Below are 19,929 nucleotides of genomic sequence, written 5' to 3' on the forward strand. Positions count from 1 at the left end.
GGTTGACCCCTTCACAAGTGAAATGAGAGCACATTCCAAAACAGACCAGGCTTTAAATGTGCAGTAAAAACTGTTAAGACGAAAAAATAAACTTCAAGGTATTTGGATTTTTTGGAAGGCTGTAGTCATACAGCAGACAGGACCAGTATAATATTTTGTCAAAGTTACGTTTTCCACATCTTCCACTTCAGTAACTCTATTGACTGTCTGCAGTAACAATACTTCGTATCACTTTAGTGTGAAGAGGTGGGTTAAACTAACTGTAGGCTAAATGGTTACTTGTAAATATATTCATGGTTGTGATGTCACTGGCTGGCCTTGTGCCTCATTCAAAGAGTAGTCAGGGCTGAAACACTCCTTATAACTTCACCATGAATTATTTCAATGTTTCTTTAAGTCCACTACTCCAACTTGCTGCAGACAAGGGTCATCTAGCAATCTCTGCTGGGGGCCTTTCTTTTCAGTTGGCTCCAGAAGAAGCCCAACCTCTTGATGCTCGCTTCTAGATCTTGGTGACAGGTGTTGCATCTTTTATTGATTTCACTTGTGTATTGGATCTTGGTGCGAAGAATCAGTTCTTTGGAGACCCAGATGTTCTTGAGCTGCAGGAAGGCTCTTGCTTTGCCAATTCTTGCACTGACATCAACACCTGTGCCTCCCTGCTTGTCAGCGTCACTGCCTAGATAGGTGAAAACTCCCACCTTGCTTCCCGCCCTCCAGCTGGTGGCCTTGAGAATCTTGTCTTCTCCTTGTGGATGTCAAGGCCAATCTGTGCAGAGATGCCTTTAAGGATGTTGGAGGTTGAAGAAGTGGATATACACTCATATGCCAATGTTTAAACACCCTGTGCATATGGCCTGTTCTGTTGATTTTTTTTTTAATGAGTTAACATCATCTACTTAAATTTGGCATTTTCTGATAATTTAGTGCACCATTTATATTTTTTTTGCTGAGTTTAGCATATAAAAAAATAAGCATAAACCATAACATGTGCCATAATGTTTGCACAGGCTACATTTAATCATCTGTTTCCCCTAATATGCTAAATTCGACTTGACTGTGCATGACAATCTGCTAAAATGTGTCCACTGTAGAAGATGTGAAATTAGTTTCAATTCAAAGCATCAACAAAACATTTATTTTGACCAGGAATGCCCAAACTTTTGCACATGACTGTATTAAAACATGACAAATTTTGTGACATCATGAAAAAAACATGCCACTTCCATTAAGTACACCTCTTTGTTTCTACATTCATTGACCATCTTATCTGCTTCACTTATCATATAGGTGCATTTTGTAGTTCTACAATTACAGACTGTAGTCCATCTGTTTCTCTGCATACTTTGATAGACCCCTATTCTTCAGTGGTCAGGATGCCCACAGGACCACCACACAGCAGGTGCTATTTGGATAGTGAATCATTCTCAGCACTGCAGTGACACTGACATAGTGGTGATGTGTTAGTGTGTGTTGATAGATTTTTATGGATGGGCTTGGAGCATCAGAAATAGATTCTATTAGAATCAGAAGAGTCCAGTCAGCTTAGCTGGGAAGTTGGGTATTGTAGTGCTGTGGGCAGTTGTGTGCTTTTGTTTTCATGACTCTGTTCCTGGAACATTCCGGAAAGCCTCTTTTAGCAGCTCTTTGGTCACTAGCTGAGGCACAGCCATGAGTGGTATGTCGAACAGAGCAGGTCAGCAATGAAGCATTGTTACGTGCTATGTTTGTGTCGACGTTTTACAACAAACAAAACTGGTTTGAGTGCAGAACAGATAACAAAAGCACATTTCACATTCAAATTAAGTGAGCTTAGTATGTTATAATTATAAGAGGCATTATATTTCATTAACAGGCTGATTCTAGTTAGAAATATTTGAATGAGACATAACCTTAATGTGAATTAACTGCCTTTGAGGTTTCTGAAGGATTATGGGGCTACTAGGGTGGAAGCAGTTATTTAAGAATGCATGCCGCTTATTCGACAAGCAGTGGTTACACCGAGGAGCCATCCATTTTTAAACAGCCTGGCATCTCCCTTTTGAACACGAATCCTTAAAATTCCAGCCCCCAATTCCGTTCTCTCTGAATGCAATCATTCAAAGGGGGCCGGACTATTCAAAAGAGGGCAGCAAAGTGAGAAATTAGATGTCGCCGCGCCAAGCTCTGGAGAGTGAGATACAGATATCGCCACATGCCTTTCATTTCCCAACCACGGGGTTAGAATCCGAACGGCAGGGCAATGGGGAGGCTGGGTCATCGCTAAGTTTCAGGTTTTGTGAGTCTGGGAAGAATTCCTAAGAATTAGCTGCATATATATTAAGGCAAGGTAATTTGGAGAATGGAAAGAATGGTCTCCCTTTGAAAATGGAACAAAGGGAGATTCAGACAAGGTATTAGGCTCCCAAAGGGCAGAGGCAAAGTCAACTTCACATGCCAGATCACTTCAAAGGATGAGAGAGAACGCAGGGGAACTTCTCTCATCAATAGCAAACAGACAAAACTCTGTGGTGGCTTCATTTGTCAAAAAGCCACGTTGGGCCTGACTTGGTGATTTTTTTCAACAGAACTACTAGCTCATGAAGTTGGAATGGACTGGCCATCGGGACGACTAGGGCAATTCCAGGTGGGCTGCTATGTGTGTGGGCCAATGAAAGAGTGAAAAAGAGTGAAATGCATGTTTTTTTTATATAAAAAAAATATAAAATTAATATAAAATTAATGGACACTGCCTGGGACAAACAGCCTGTGCTAAATGAATGCTGGAGTGCACATATCTAGACACTAATGACCCATTCCATTCTCAGTGTGTGACAATTGGCCGCCAGAACACAGCAACAAAACAACCAGGAAAGTTAAACTGTGAAGGCTAGCTGAGAGGAAGACTCATATGGAAATGAGGATGTACAATGAAAAAATCAGAAAGTTACTTAAACAAGAAATGAAGAAATTAAAGTGCACGCTTTGTTTGGATATCACAGCGAGGAACCAAAAGGGGCTAGCTTAATGCTAACATGCGATCACACACTGGCTATTTAATTAGCTAGCTAACTTGTGGTTGTTGAGCGGAGGTCACTGTGGTTGTAGTGGGCTGGACTAGACAAAAGTCCAGGGTTGAATTACTTCCCAGTTTAGCCCTGATGCCGTCCATAGCCTTCCCAAAATCAGTTGTCCTTTACATTACCTGCTAGCAGCTAGGGAATTTCTGAAAGTTCAAGCATTCATTACACTACAGAGAACCCTTCAGTGCTGTAACTTACCCTTTGATAAGCTCCATAAGCTCCACCCACAGTTATTGATGCTACATCTTAACGATTTCCCGACCAGGCATGAGTTTTAATGGTGGTGGTAGATGGTTTCTCAATGGTATTTGTTGTCATTTTTGGAGTAACACAGTTTAGAAAGGAGTAGACAAAAATATCTCCTGTATTTACAGGGGTAGAAAATTCTTGGGGTAATTGTACTTTGTTTTTATACTTAAGCATTGTTTGAGGGAGTATTAGTAGTAGGAATTTCATAGGGTTTAAAGGATCCAAGAGATCTTTTCCATGCATTTTACCTGCATAATTGAATCAATACTCCATACAGAACAGCAGGCAATTTGTGAAGTAGGCAAGCTGCTGAGTCATCCTAAAAGGCATCAGTTATCTTTTGGCCAAAGGCTTTTAAAGCTTTATCAGTGAATCTTTCTTGATATTTAACTTTATACTAATCACTTTTCATACTAATGTGTTATGTATATTTACCTTAAATATAAAATCCACTAATCCAAAACTTGTAAGTCTATTAAAAAGCACTTTAAAAAAGTATCAGACCACACAATGCAAATATACCGTTATAAGCCAAAGTTTAAGTACCTTCAGTCAATAAAATTTGCACAATTTCTAGCTATTTGCTGATCTTGGAAAAGTGCAAAATGCACAGAATGTACCAGCTTTTGCACAGGACACATATTATGCTTTATTGTGGTTTCCTATATGTTAAATACAACCAATATACAGTAAACATGCATAGATATTGTGCAGAAGTGTGTTCTCTATAGAGGATGTGTGCTTATTTTTCTACTTAGGAAATCAACAGAAGGTGAAAATTGACCAGGGGCGCCCATATTTTTGCATATGACTGTATATTTGCAGTGTACTGTCTGACTTTCTAGTTTTGGCTCAGTGGGGATTCATACTTTTGTTTCATTGTATTGCCTGATATTTATTCAAAGACGTGTTGGTTTTGGCTCAGTGTTTCCATTGAACGTAAAAAAAATATCCATGCACTTACATGCATACACTGATGTTTAAATAAGCTTGAAAGTCAGGGTGAAAAACGAGAAGTCATCCATGCAGATATGGAAATGAAAAAGCAGTACTGTTCCTGTACTGCTGGGTAGGTAAACTGCATGATGCACTTGAAGGATAAGATTTTGTGTGTGTGTGTCTCAGATCCTTCCACTCTCAGCTAAGCTTGCTAGCAAACAGCAACCGTTCTCTGGATTTTCTACCACTGGCTTCATTATAACTTCATTTTATTATTCCTGTTTTCTACATAGGAAGCAAATCAAGAGAATAGCAAAGAAAGACATCATTAGCTAGCCAAACCTGCTAGTCAGCTAATTTAGGCACAAATATTAGAGCAAATTCTGTTTTGCAAAAGGGTCATTTTCACTACCCCTATCAGGCATCTGATTAATCTCATGCACACTGTCACAGTAACATTTTACAAGCTTATTACAGATGCCCTGACAGTTGCTAGTTGCTAGTTGCACTTGCTAAGCTAAGTCACATAATCTGAAAATACCTGTTGCTCTTTACATTGTATGTAAAGTTCATGATGGATCGACCAAAAGAAACAGCCCAAAATGACTTGGGGAAGAAAGTCTGGCTCCATTGACTTACATTAAAGGTAAAGTAGTTTCTACCTTCTCCTATAAAGTTACCATTTTGGAGATGAGGTTTTCTTGTGACAACAGCGAGACAGCCAGAAAGATTACATCTTGATCACTGTACACTTCCAGTTGTAGTCCTATGAATCTAGGTTTGTGGGTTGCTCTCAGGAGGGGCTTCTTTCATGCATCCCTTCCTTGTTGTCATAGAGGTAGTCTGCACAAGCAACCACTTTTATTTTTTACATCCTTCACCTGGTTTCAACACCTGTCTGTGATGTCTTTGCTATAGACTAAAAAAAAGGATTGTCTATGTGTGCAGCCTCTTATAACCTCTAATACTGTAGCGACCCACTACTGGCAGACGCTGTCACATGCAAAGGCTCATGGCATGTGTGCACAAAGGGACTATTTGTGTTATTGTTGTTGCCCGTTATTTTAAGTGTGTTTATGCTAATGTGTCAGTCTGTTTCAGGGTTATTGTGTAGGTGTTTTGTGCATGGGGCGGGGGGTCACTCTTAGGGAGCAGTATGTTGATAGAGATGACCTCCCCCCTGAGTTTGGTGTTCTGGATGTTCTTTTCTGCTGGTGTGTTGAATGAAGAGTGCGTCTCATAGCAGAGTCACGACTATCTCTGTGTCTTACTCCCTGCCAATGTCACAATGTCTTAGGAGGAAGTGGTCAACAATAGATTTCCTGGAGATTAAAGGGCTCATAACCTACATTTTTTCTGGTATGTTATTTCTTTCCCTGAGGTCCACTTTTAATGTTGATATGTTTTTGTTGTTATAAAAACGGTCACAATTCTTTCCTACATGAACATTTTCCAACCTGTTTTCATCTCTTAGAATCAAACTGCCTATTTTTGTTACTTTACCTTTAACCCTGGTATAAATTAATGACCTCTGTCCTGACTGCCCTGTATTGTGCCTCATCTGAAGTCTGGACTGAAACGCTCCTTATAACATCAGTGTGGGTGGGGCTGAACTAATTAGTTTGCTCTTATTTTAGCTTAAAGATTTTAATTGTGTAATTTTTGAACCCTATGCTTTATAATTGAATGATTTTTCTTAGAGGAAATGGTAGATTCACTAAATGTGGAATAGAAAATTAAATAATTTAGTTTATGTTACAAAATTATTTATTTCAGCTGTTTTCTTGAAACATGCTACATTGCCACTAGGTGTGAGTGTGAGTATGTGAGTGATTGTGTATGTCTGTCTGTCTGCCCTGCGATGGACTGGCGACCTTCCGCCCGATGACAGCTGGGATAGGCTCCGGCACCCCCCACCCCCACCGGCGACCCTGAGGGAGAAGCGGCTTAGAAAGTGTGTGTGTGTGTGTGTGTTTACTTGAAGGTGGTCAATAATTTGGGAGTTGCCTATAGGTTGAGATTGGGCTGCCCACCAAAATCTACAGCCAGGAGTAATTCTGTGGTCAGGAAACGGTCTTTGGTCCGTCTTAAGGGCTAGAACAGAGGTTATAATTACTGCAGGCAAATCAACAAATTGTGTTGGACTCTGGATTGGAAATGAAGACCCTATGATGACTAACACAAATTGTGCAATTGGAGAAAAAGGGCTTTAGTACACCCATAAAAAGCACTTATTCAAAGCAACATAGCATAAAATAAAGAGGCCTAATTTTTTTCCATGGTCCAATGATTATTCTCTATGATGGTAGTGTACTCAAAGTGGACCTATGAGGCAGATGTTTCTAATAAAGTGGCCAGAAAGTGTATAATGCACATTTTTACCAAAACATATCTATGCATATCTATCTATATATGCCCACTGAAACCCCAAACTACATCTGTAAGTAGGTGTGTAAACAAATTCACTTTATATAACACATTTAAAATGTATTTGCAATCTTCTAACGCTTTTCAGACTTGATAAACTGTACCAACTCTTCTTCGCCTTTTTTACCATCCTCATAACCATGCATGATGGTAAAACTTGGGTTATAGTCCTGATTGTGTTTACTGGTATTTTCAACTGCTTGAAAATTCTTGCCTGTACAACTCTCACTCTCCCCGACAAAGGTTGCTAGGAACCTGGGGGTTATGGTAGATGACCAACTCTCCTTTACGCACCATGTTGCCTCGGTGGCTCGGTCCTGCCGCTTTGCGCTGTACAACATCAGACAGATACGGCCGTTTCTAACACAACAAGCCACCCATCTCTTGGTACAAGCAGTGGTCATCTCACGCCTCGACTACTGCAATGCCATACTGACGGGCCTCCCGGCCTGTGTTGTAAAACCACTGAAGATGGTTCAGAACGCTGCAGCGCGTCTGGTCTTTAACCAACCAAAACGGGCGCATGTCACCCCATTGCTCATTGAGCTCCACTGGTTACCGGTTGCTGCTCGTGTCAAATTTAAAACTCTTACGATTGCCTACAAGGTGTTAACAGAGCAGGCTCCTTCCTACCTGCACTCGCTCCTAAAGGCTTACAGCACCGCCCGGCTGTTGCGATCCTCCAATGAACGTCGCTTAGCTTTGCCAAACATTCACACAAAGCAATCGAGACTGTTCTCATACTTGATTCCCCAATGGTGGAACAAGCTACCTTCCGCTGTCAGAGCAGGGGCGTCCCTCGCTATTTTTAAGAAACTCCTGAAGACAGAGCTCTTCAGGGAGCACTTGCTCTAATCGCCTCTTGCAATCTAACCACTACCAACCTCATCTCCTTCTTGCCCTCCTTCCCTTCTCTACCCCGCTATTACCCCTTGGCCTCCTTTAAGGCCTGACTATGTTTGTTCTATGTACCACATTATTTGTCAGTCGCTTTGGATAAAAGCGTCTGCTAAATGTAATGTAATGTAATGTAATGTAATGTACAAGTAACCGCTGCTGCGTCCAGGCCCAACATAACATAGCAAAATGTTTAATGCTTTTCTCCTCCTTTTTGGAGCCTGATGAAATGGGTTTAAATACAAGAAAAACACAACAAATGTCTTCTAAAATGTATTATGCAGCAGCTGCATTTGAAGAGGATTTTATTCCATTGCATGCATTGCCTTTTTAATTTGGTGGATTCTGTACACACATTGCTGCTGATTGGGTACCAGCTCTGAAACACCCAACAAACAAGAGAAAATGTTCCTCAAAGCCTGTCATCTTGCCCCGTTTCTACAAAACATGCTGTTCCGCCTGGAACTTGTTAAACTTTTGGTGCTGGATTGTTTCAAATCTGCCAGACAATTGGCACTTCACCCCTACTTTGAGCTCCACCTTCACGAGGCTTTGGACTGCTTTAAAAATTTACCACTCAGTATGTTCCCACCCTAATAAGTCGACAGTATCACTCACATTTAGCCCAAACGTTCTAATGGTTGTTCCCAGACATTGTAGTTACAAGATCACGTCTATCCACATGAGATGTCCAAGAGAGAAGTCCTCTCTCCCTCCAGCATGATGGTAACTAGAGCAGGCATCCATTAGCTAACATAGCAGAATTGTCTCCTGTAAGTGTGTTCATCCGTCCATTGAGCATTAGCAGCAGTTCATAAACATGTGGTGGTGCTTCTTGGGTGACATTTAGCTAGCAGGGGGGATCGGCCATGGAAAAATTGGGAATTAAATTGCTTCAGAACCTTATCCTAACTTAACCACACCTGTAGTAATGTGAGAACCACTAATAGCTCACATGACATGGAGGAGGGAAAAAGTTCCTGGAGGTTTAAATTGCTGGGGTCAAACTGATAGAAGGAAAAAAGCTGTTAGTAAATTTGACGATAATAGGTGGGATATGTAACAAACATATTCGCCCATTGTTGTTTGATTAAAGAAAAAGAATCTGAATATCCAGCAGTGATGTCCCCATCTGATATTTTTAATACTCTGAGCGTACGCTATTTCAGTGTACATGTCCAATTTTCAACTTGTTCCTCAATATATCCTCTAAAGTCCACTCATTCAATCCACTTTAACTGAGAATGCTCCTTTGAAAGGTCAGACAAGATGGCCAGAGACGTTCAATAGATCTTCGCCTTTAGTCTTATATCCGCCCACATAAATGACATTTCAGCTCAGTGATGTACAAAGAACAGACAGGCCAGATTTAGAGGTGGTCTATTTAAAACCTCTGAGTAACCTGTGAAGATGTTGGAGCATCATAAAGTGAATCAGAATGACATTATTAACTTGTTCAGTGTATCAAAAAAAAAAAAGCAATATTTCTCTTTCAGCTCTCTAGTGGCTTTTGCTTATTCAGGTGGTTTGAGATACATGACTGTTCGGATGAGAAAGAGGAAGTGTATGAGAACCGAAACTCGTGACTTCTGACATTTTCTAGATCACTTTGTATTTTTTTTTTTTTTTTTTTTTACACTGCAGGGTGTCACTGACACACCCACCAGTGTTTGACTCATTAACTGATCACTATGACAGCACATATCAAATTACGAGGCCTGAGGTTGCATGTTTTGTTATACTCTTATATACCGTACTCATGAAAGTAGATCTACACAAATAAGATGCTATTTCTGAACAACATACAGTTGACTGATCAAGTCTAAAAATAACATTTCCTCTGGTGAAGTCAGTGATGCTGAAATTTCTGCAGTTCAGCTCAGCAACTGTCTACTAGCAATAAACAGCACAGCCAACAGTAAAGGACAGTGTAACCAGTATAATAAAGTCTATCATGTCACATTTACACTGACCTAACTGTAAGAGGTGTCTTGATTTTGCCAGTTGTAGATAATTCTAGGTAATTGTAAAGTCTATGGGCATCTGGAGTTTATAGCCATGCATAAGCCCTCAAAAAAAAACAACATGAGTATTTCTGAACAGTGTATCTCAGCATGTCCAAGATGACATAAGACATTTATATCATACAGGCACAGGCCTCTATTGTGTTATCAGCATCTCCTCCATGAAAGATTGACAAAGTGATATATAGAGTCACATATCTTTGTTCTATTTATAACAACCTTATGAAGCCTCATTCCAAAGTAATTTAGAACTTAAAAGGCAGCATAAGAACACACACAAAATGGTTTTGTTCCCCTTAAATAAAAATGGAAATACACTTGTGTAAAATATCTTGCCTTTTTCCGAATATTGGCATTAGCCCACTTGTAAATATGCAAGTATTTTTAAAACCATATTACCCAGTGTAATCATAGCCTGCCAGCTTTTTATCTTCAAAGACCTTGTCTCTGATAAGGACAAGAGTAAGGCAACTATACACATCTTATCTAACTACACTCAATTTATATACAACTCTACATAACACACAAGTGTATTTTTGTATATTGTATATTTTGTCATATACTTTATTCTGTGCTTGTATAGAACACAGTATACACAGTATACTATTTTATTTATTACCTGGGAGCCTTTCTTTGCTGCCATGAGAGAGAATGGGCAAGGCCCAGTGACATATATATATATATGTGTGTGTGTGTGTATACAGTTGGTTGTTGGTCTGCACTGTGAGGCACTGTCCGATATGGTTTGAAGCATTCGACTAGATCTGAGAAGATTATACAGCCCTGTACACTTCAGCATTCACCCTACAGTCACATTATCAATAGACCTTTATCAATAGACACTGGCATTTTTCACTCAGAGACTCACCTACGTCCTGGTGGGTGTTCCTGATCTGGCCAGCTAATGTGAAGTGTTTCTTCTTTGCCAGGTAATTAAGTTTTCTGTCATCCATCACAGTTCTTTTTAATGGTCTTCTAGGCCTTTTTGATGTTTCTGTTCTCATCAGTGCTTTATTTAAGAATATACAAAAAAGTTGATTTGGCCACACCTACAGTTTTTGCCAACTCTCTACTCAGCTTGTTTTGCTTTTTAGATGCACTTTGGGCTTGATATTGAGAGTTAAAGCAACAGATTTCAAATGCAAATGCCACACTTGAAAGGCCAAATGTGCAGAAGCAGGAGGTGATTTTCTGTCGTTTCAAAACCTGTTTAATGACATCTACTTTAAACAAATGTTCTTTTTTCTGAAATATAAAATTCTGCACATCTAAGTATAAATATTATTCCCCTAAAAGTGCTGCATTCAGAGTGGATAACATTCAAAGTACATTTCAAAACGCAATTACCAGCTTCAGAATGAGTTTGGAAACGAGCTACTGCGGCTTCCGAGCAATTCAAATCAGCCACACAAGTTGGCCACTTGGGAAGGCCATGGGCTGTCACTGACACACCAGTTTCTCTTTTTGGTGTAAAAATAGCCTGTTTTCCAACTGTTACATCAACACTGTTTTCCGCCCACTGCATACTGATACAAACCATTTTGCAGACTTCAGGTGAAAAAAAACTACATTAGCTTCTGTTTGTGTAAACATAAGGGCTTTCAGGATGCCAGGATAATTCAAAAACATCTGCAGCTTTTTTCGCGCCTGGGCCATTTTTGAGGTGTCCAAACACAGGTACATATTTACTGAACACAGAGTTCTATTATGAGCAGGCTGCTGTCTGGTATCTTTTAATGAAGCCTTGGCAGGCAGAGAGCGATGGTGGCAGTCTCGGGAGGCTGTCACAACCATCTGGACAGGTACAAGACACAAAACAATGCTTCCCTAGCTGGCCACCCTTGACTTGCAGTGTCAGTAGACTCACAGCATGGTGCCAGGCTAACAGCAAACATTACATTAACTGTAAATCAGTAAATTATATTTATATTATATACTTTGGTTGCTGTGAACATTGGAAGAGTACTTCAGTGTTCTGCAGACTGATCTCAATCTGCTGCATCTGCAGCCTGTTACTGATTCCCGTTGAAAATGTCATGCTTACTTGTACTTAAAGTATAAACTTAAAACATTTATTTTTAATCTTCTATTATAAATGTGTTTTGTGTCAGTGAGGTTTCTGTTAGTTTACTAAGGACAGGGGAAACCATCAAAGTCACAGCAGCAAGAACGATCAACTGCATGGCAGAGATGGAAAAGTGCTGGAGTATTCCTTTAAGAAATAAAGCAAAACGGTATTGAACAGCATGTCTATGTGTTTACAAGTGTGTTCTACAAAAGCTATTGAAAGAGTGAGATTGTGGCATATAGGGTTGAACTTTTACCCTTCTTGAAGTATTATGGATGGATGGATGGATGGATGGATGGATGGATGGATGGATACTTTATTGATCCCGAAGGAAATTTTGGTGGAGTGGTGTGCGGGCACGTCCTATCAGCATTCCTCCCACCTCAACTAGGCTCCTGCACTCCCTCCTTTGCCTCACTCTGAGTCTGAGTCTGGTCATGAATGTGAGTCTAAGTCTAAACTTGAGTCAGAGTCGTCACTGTCTGTCGTCAGGTGGTGTGTCCTTATGTCTTTGTGCTCTGGTGCGTGGTCTAGGTGGACCACTTGTTCACTCTTTAGGCGAGTCCTCTTCACTGCCTGGTTCTTCCTGTTGAGCTGGCTCTGGTGGTGTAAGTGCTGGTGGTGCAGCAGAACAGTGGTTTAGTTGATCCACAACTTCCGTCCCTCGACCTTGACTGCTGTTGGGGTGGCTAAGACCACTTTGAAAAGACTCTCATGTCTTGGTTCTTGCCAACCTTTCTTGAAGGTTTTCATGTAGATACAGTCACCAGGGAGCACTTGTTTAAATTCTTCCTCTCTAATCTCTGTGCGTCGCCCTTCAGTAGCACCTTTCACATCAAGGAAAATCTCCCGATGAATTTTAGTCAAACGTTTAACAAACTCATGCAATTCTTTTTTGCAACTGTTCGAGTCTGGGATCTCTAGTAGGTGCCCTCAAGTCAGTTACTGGCATTGGTCGTCCAGTAAGCATCTCATGGGGAGTGAGACGTGTATTGCGATTGGTTGACATTCGCATGCTCATTAAGGCTAATGGTAAAGCATTAAGCCAGTTCATTTTCTGTCCGCTAGCCTCACATAGTTTAGCTATTTTAGCTTTAAGAACACTGTTTAGACGTTCGACTATGCCTTGTGACTGTGGATGATATACACATCCTAACCTGCGTTTGATTCTCAGGTACACAATACACAATGCACAATACACAATGATACACAATGATGTGGTACACCTTCGCCCGGCACAGCTAACCTCTCTGCTGGGTTCATTCTAGAGCAGCTCTGTATTGTCATTTCAGGGCTGAAAGAATGACGTCATATCCTGTTTGTCTAACATTAGTCAACACAAAAGAGTTAGGTGTTAATAACATGTGTATCACATTGTTATGGATGTTGCTTTCTCCTATGTGAATACCGCTGCTAAGCCTTGATACAATACCTTGAACATTAAACTGAAAGGTGTTTTGTTATAGCTTGGCCTGTGTGTTTCCCATCATGTATCTACTTTCCTTTAATTAGTCAAATAATCTGCGCTGTAGCCTCTCTGTGCAGACTGGGAGCAGTCTGGGTATGTGTGTGTGCTCCAACTGTACTAGATTCATGGCTGTTCTTGAAGTGCTTGTGTGTGTTTAATCTCATGGTCCGCTGCTAAGAGCCCCCCTTTCTTGCTTCTCTCTCTCTCTCACTCTCTCTTATTCTCTTTCCATGTTCTTGAATTCTTCACCAACCATGTTTCACACACATCTTTTTTTGTGCCCCGAAGGGAAATCTTTAAAGTAATCTTGTGAACTTCGAAATACATGTTGCGCTCCAGTTGAGTTAGGCCATAAAATCTTATGCAAGGGGTCAGTTTCTTGTAATTTAATCCAGCGTAGAGGAGCGCACCATCCTGAAGTAGCTGCCTTTTTTCTCTCCCACGATTTTTTCTTCCTTTGGGCCTCTCTTTTTTGACAGGAAGGTGTATCTCAAGCTCTCTGCAGCGCTCAAACTTAATTTCAGCCGCTAAAGGGGTTTGACTATTTAATATTGTATTTAACAGTGGAGCTGGATGTTTTTCATTCCAAATCAGGTTAATTCTGCCTTTCCCCAATTAAGCCATTTGGGTCAGCTGCCATAATGTTTCACTAATCAACACTGATGACTGCCAGCACTCTCTGCCTTCTACATCTCTGTCATTTCTTTTTTCAAGCCAAAATTGAGTTTGAATGCCTTGTGTCTCCATTACAAGTTGATTATCCCTAAAATCACTGTGGACAATGTTTTAATCCAATCACTGTACTCCCTGTCGATGAACTGAGAGCTTTTTTCCAGCCATGCTTTATTTATGTAAATTAAATCAGGTGCTTTCCACATCTCAATTAACTTCCATTTTCATTCATTCAATTCTCTTTCACCATTTACATTTACACTCATAACTGAATATGGTTCACCTAACTTTTAAGTTTCGTCTGTATTTTTAAGTTCCCCTGTATTTCAATCATTTAGTAGTTTACGGTTTCCTTTTCTTTCCCAACAGCAACCTTTTTATAGCTTTGAATGACAGCACTGGCATGTACTCACAGACAAGTGCGGCTGGTATTAAACTTATCTGGTCCTCTCTAACAGATCTTCTCAATGTTGTAATACACACACCTGCACTTATATAGAGAAGGAGCCAGTCTCCTAGTGTTCACTCAGAAGTTCTTTGAAAGGTCAGAAGTTCTTCAGAAGTTTTTTTTTTTTTTACAACTTTTTGTATGGCCACACTTTCAGACAAAACACACAGACAAACATTGAACTGAAATATCTCTCAGTGCTTTTCCTCTCTAGCATGCTTTCTCTATTATTTCTTCATCACCCCCTTTTTCTCTATACACTGTTATTTGTCAACCGACGGCTTACTCCAATCATTATTTTATCTTCACAAAATAAAGCTACTTAATTTGTCCACCCGATTATTTTCTGACTATTACTTCTTTTGATAACATTTTTTTTCCTTTTTTATTTTCCTTCCTTCTCGTACAACTCACAGATTTCCTTATTTTATTTTAAGCCAGTCACAAATCCATCCATCCATCCATCCATCCTCTAAGCCGCTTCTCCGTCAGGGTGGCGGGGGGGGGTGCTGGAGCCTATCCCAGCAGTCTTCGGGCGGAAGGCAGGATACACCCTGGACAGGTCGCCAGTCCATCGCAGCCAGTCACAAATCAATCTTTTTAAATCTATCTTATCAATTTGCAACCAGACAACTCAGTGAACAAAACATGTTCCCACATGTAAGGCAGAACTTTAGAACAGGTGTCTGCTTACCTTATTATGCACATGGTGGGCAGACCTTTTTCACAGAGCCGTGAGGTGGCGGTTCAGTTTTCGGCCTGGTGCTGATAATACCTCGCAGCTTCATCACTCGTTCCTGTACGGGCCACCAGTTTATGTCTGGACCAAGACCTGTTCTCCCCTTGCCCTTGGTTATGTTGTGTTTTGTATATATTTATATAAATATATTCTGATCACTCATGCAAAAATCATAAAACTAAAAGGTATTCTGCAAAAGGAGAATTGAGCTTCAGGTGGCAAGATGGTTCCCAGACAACCAAAATGCAAAGATCATCACAAAGCATCCTTCTTTACATCCTGTTTCAGGGTGAGCTCATCTCCCCTCCCTCTTTATATGACTTTTGAATCACTTTTGGTTCCCGTTGTTCCTTAATTTGACACTTTTCTTTGGAAACCCTTATCTCCAACCATCCCTGGGATCTGTTTTTTTTTTTTAAACTTTCCCAGCCTGGTGGTACCAGGCCATACCATCCTCTCAAGGCCATCATTTTGACTCTTTATTAATTTATCTCAAGAACAGTTTTTTGTCAGTTCTTATCAAGCTATTTTACTTCTTCGAGGGTGAGCTTGCCTTCGCCTTTTACTATGTAAGCAATTTTGCTGGCGTCTCCAAACTCCAGGTGCATTCCAGTGTCCCAACAAATCAAGGCCTGTTTCTGGGTGGGAGGATTCATCAACTTCATTTATACTAGAACTATATTATAAGACTATAACTTATTTTAGTCATTTTAAAGTAGTAAGTTGAAGAAGCTTTTTTATTAAAACAGTGATTCAAGGAAACATTTAATCAAAAACCTCCACACTAACACACACACACACACACAGAGAGATGAACCAAAACAGTGGTTCTTTACCCTCGTCCTGGAAGAGCTGCATATTTTTTTTCTCCTGCCAAAACACACCCACTTTGAACTCAGGCAGGGCTCGTTACTTAGTGAATTAGCTGGATCAGGTGTGTTGGGAGTAGAGCAAACACTGAAATGTGCAGGGCCAGAGTTGGGAACCACTGAACCAAATGATTCTGATCAACTGCTTAATATGCTGCTTGTCAATAGTTTGGATTGAGGTCTGTTAAATTAGGAAGCCAGGAAAACACCTTGAACCATTTGTCATGTTCCTCAAACAATTCCTAAACAATGTATACAGTGTGGCAGGAGGCATTATCCAGGTAAAAGTACCTGTCCCCAGATGTCCGACAGTAGGCAGGGGTTAACGTCGGTGCTCTGACCAGCAGGGTGCGATGTAACAATCATTAAAAATTCTGTGCCACAGTAGCCCTTCTGTTTGAACCAGACGAGACAGTTCATGTTAGATTCTGCACATCAATGAACCTTTATCACCCAACGCTCTATACTGTAGTTTGTTTCTCCTCTGAACTCTGCCGGAAGATACTCACCACTGTTGACTGGGAACGCCCCACTAACCTTGCCTTTTCAGAGATGCTCTGACTGAGTCGTCTGGGGATAATAATTTGGCCGTTGTCAATCATATCTTCACACTTGCCCATTTGTCCTCCCTATAACACACTGACTACTACTGGGTGTGTGTGTGTGTGTGTGTGTGTGTGTGTAAGTGCCTTTGTGCAAAGTTACACTTCATGGGTAAGAAATCCCCCCAATATATGGCATTAAAAGCCCCCTTTAGCATACCGTTATCTTGTTGGATTCTGGTCAAAGACACAAAGTTGTTCACTAAAGCGTCACTGACTAGCAAGCAATAGTGTTAAATGCTAGCTATTTTTCGTATATACAGATTCGGTTTTAGCTTTATGGTAGTAAATATAGTAAAGCTTTATTTTCCCCCATTATCACCTATACGTGTGTGTGCATGGACGTGTGTGTCCTTTTTAAAGTGGCTCTCAACTAAAAAGGTGTTAAGAAAAAGAAAAAACAAGCATAAGCTGTAGCAAAGACATTCATAGTAATGCTATTTCTACAACTGTGGGAAAAAAAGAACAGTAACTGTGATAAAATAGATGCAATATACTTTAGTGTGGCCTGTTCAACAGTTAAACTATTGCTGAATTATTGAACGGCGTTCAGAAACAATAAATATCACGGCATTGAAAAATGTTTAATGTCTTTTTTTACACAAGGGCATTAACATGAAATGCAGGTTTGAGTGCAATACATAGAAATATTAATAACTGCTTATTTGATTTGTTTGATTCAATATAAACAAACTTGTGCTTGAAAGCCCAGACACATTAAGTTAAAGTATTGTTTGTGGGGAATGCAATATTTACACACAGACAATTCAAGTAAAATATGACTACAGCATTGATGCAGTGTTGATACAACATAACTCACTGGAAAGTCTCAGAGTTTTCCCATTGAAAAATATTCACAGCTGGAAGAATGTAATCAAGTAGTCCTTCAAAAGTTCAGGACTAAGTCAAAAGAAGTCATTAGAAGTTTGGGCTGCGATTCTGAATATGCTTTTGGCGAGACGTGTGCTTTTATAACGACAGACGGTACCTCCTGTGACAGATAGCAGGTCCAATTGAAGTGTGGAATATTTCAAATATAGATTGTGTGACCCACTTCTTAAATTACAGCATTTCTGCAGAATAGATGGAATAAAAGAAGTATCTATCAAATGGTAACTGTGGGAAAAACTGTGTTTTTCCTCCCACTGGGGGATTCAATGGAAATCAGTTTTAAAAAGAGGAAGGAAGGGATGAGAAAAAATGTAGAAGTTGGAGAAATTTTCACAAAGTCTGAATGAGAATGCGTCTATTCAGGCAAGCAGTCAAACAGCCTTCAGCTTCATTTGATACGTTGATCTCTGGAAAAAAAAAACTACTTAAACAAAACAAAAAAAAACCAAAATAAGCCCACCGTGAGGATATTTGCATTGAGCAAATTAAGATGCAGGATTCCTGTGTGACCATATAAATACGTAAATTCATGATTTTTGTGAGTCCACTGTACAAATGAGTACATGCTACACTGATAGCACAGTCACAAAGGAAGCGTTAGGAGGTTAAGAAAATTTTGGGTTGATTTTCAATAATATGGGCTTTAAAATTAAGACCAAACAAGAAAAAACCCTGTTTTAGTCTTATAAACACCACCCAATTCCAAAATATCTGATTCTTCAGTAGAAAATGAGCAAAAAAATATATCACAGGGATGTGATTTAAAAAAAAAAAAAAAAAAAAGTATAAAAAGAGGGAAAATGGCAGTTCTTATATGTACAATATGATCAATTTGGCACTCCATTAACACACAGGATATGTCCACTGGCTGTATGTCATACTGAAGTCCGGGGTTTTCTAATGACTAATTGGACAGGGCCCTCTGAGACTGTCTTGATGACGTTCCAGGCATCGTAATGCATTAGGCCTTGCAAGGACCTGCCATTAATAGCTAGAACCTCATCTCCCACATCAATGACCCGGGACAGTTCAGCAGCACCTCCTGAGTAAAACATAAAAAAACAACAACATGCAGGTTTATCACTGAATTTGTGTATGTTTACCAATAAAAGCACAGCCACAGCCCATAGCTGTGCAAATTACTACAACTCATCATTAAATTGCCACGAATGACATACAATATAAGTCCAAAAATATCCAGACACTACTTCAAAATCCCTGACACAGGTGTTCAACTGCACTAACATGGCTTGTGTAATCTCCTTAAAAAAGCTCTGATCATTAGAATGTGTTAGAGGGGTATAAAGCCCTTCCATAGTGGGCTGTGGAGCAGTGGAACTGAGTTCTCTGCAGTGTTGTAGCTTTATGAAGAGTTTGAGTGGCGCTTGTAGTCCAAAACAAATCTGACCTCACTGAAGTTCTTGTGGCTGAATGCAATCAAATCCTCAAAGGAATTTTCCAACATACAGTGTATAGCCTTCTCAGAAGAGCAGGTCGTGCAGTGAAGGTGGGGACAAACTTCATATTAATACTCTTGATTTCAGAAGAAACACTGGATGAGCAGATGTCTACAAACTTTGAGTATATATTTTAACAATGCACTCAAGTGTAGCAGGTGTGTTTGAACAGAAAAATCACCAAACTGTGCTGGACAGCGGTCCTCTAGGACTGCAACTGGCAACTCCTACAAGTTCAGTTTATAAACCCTTTAGATAACGCCTCCCTCTAGTGGAGAAAAATGTTACCTCTGAAAATGCGTTTGACATAGAGTGGTCGATCTCCTTGGGCTGACGCTTTACCGCCCTCTAGGCTGAATCCCAGACCTGCTGCAGTCTTCTGTAGCTCTACACTTAAGGCTCCATCTGGTCCAACTTCCATAACTGTAACAGCCAAACAAGCAATCGGCACTGGCAACCACCCCAAAAAAGCATGCTAATGGATTTATTAATTCAAAACTTAAATATCCAACTTGCTACCTTTTATTAACACCAACAGAGCTTTATAAAAATCAAAAGACAACTAACTTTAGAACTTTAAACTTACAAGCATTTCACGTGCTGACCCTTCGTCTGTCTTCTACAATTAGAAACAAATCCATGATTGCAGATGTTACCTGTCCCGTTCTCTCTGCTGTTTTCCTGATAGGGTGGGGAAGTGCAGGCTCCAAGCCGATCATCATGCCTCGGTGATGAAGGTTCACTGTCTTTTCCTCTTTGGATGACCACAAGAGCCTGTTTGAGCAGCCTGGTCTGATGTAGACAGGAGAGAGCCTCACCATGGGTGGTCCCACTGAGACTGCTCCCATTTATGGATAACACAGCATCCCCCCGGCGAATGGTGCCTTCCATTCCAGCGGCCCCTCGAGTGAAGACTCGATGAACCTGCCAAAAGTAAGCAGTGTGGGTAATCCTGTTCAAAATGTTTTTTTTGTTCACTGCATAAGATTCAGAATGGAACTTGTCTGAGAGAGAAGTTCCTATGCCAACCACAAGAGGGCAACAAAAAGATTGGTTATCAAAACTAATTGTAGAAAAACTGATAAAGTTTAAAAATTTATGAAAAACAACCACAGAT

The 19,929-nt window shown here is 40.2% G+C and overlaps 1 protein-coding gene across 4 annotated transcripts in view; it reads right to left on the minus strand.

Moving 5' to 3' along the window:
* Nucleotides 1-17,027: 17,027 nt before the first annotated feature.
* Nucleotides 17,028-19,929, minus strand: part of pdzd2 (PDZ domain containing 2) — a 114,905-nt gene continuing 112,003 nt past the window's right edge. For 3 of the 4 annotated variants that reach the window (XM_037531736.1, XM_017716064.2, XM_017716065.2), the window contains exons 22-24: nt 19,469-19,736; nt 19,101-19,235; nt 17,028-18,397 (exon numbers count right to left, since the gene is read on the minus strand). In XM_037531736.1, the coding sequence (XP_037387633.1) occupies nt 18,231-18,397; nt 19,101-19,235; nt 19,469-19,736 (570 nt within the window). In that variant the 3' untranslated portion in view covers nt 17,028-18,230. The remainder of the gene's footprint in view (nt 18,398-19,100; nt 19,236-19,468; nt 19,737-19,929) is intronic. The other variant, XM_017716063.2, reaches the window with a different exon arrangement.

This window comes from Pygocentrus nattereri, chromosome 20, assembly GCF_015220715.1.
Source record: "Pygocentrus nattereri isolate fPygNat1 chromosome 20, fPygNat1.pri, whole genome shotgun sequence".
NCBI lineage: Eukaryota > Metazoa > Chordata > Actinopteri > Characiformes > Serrasalmidae > Pygocentrus > Pygocentrus nattereri.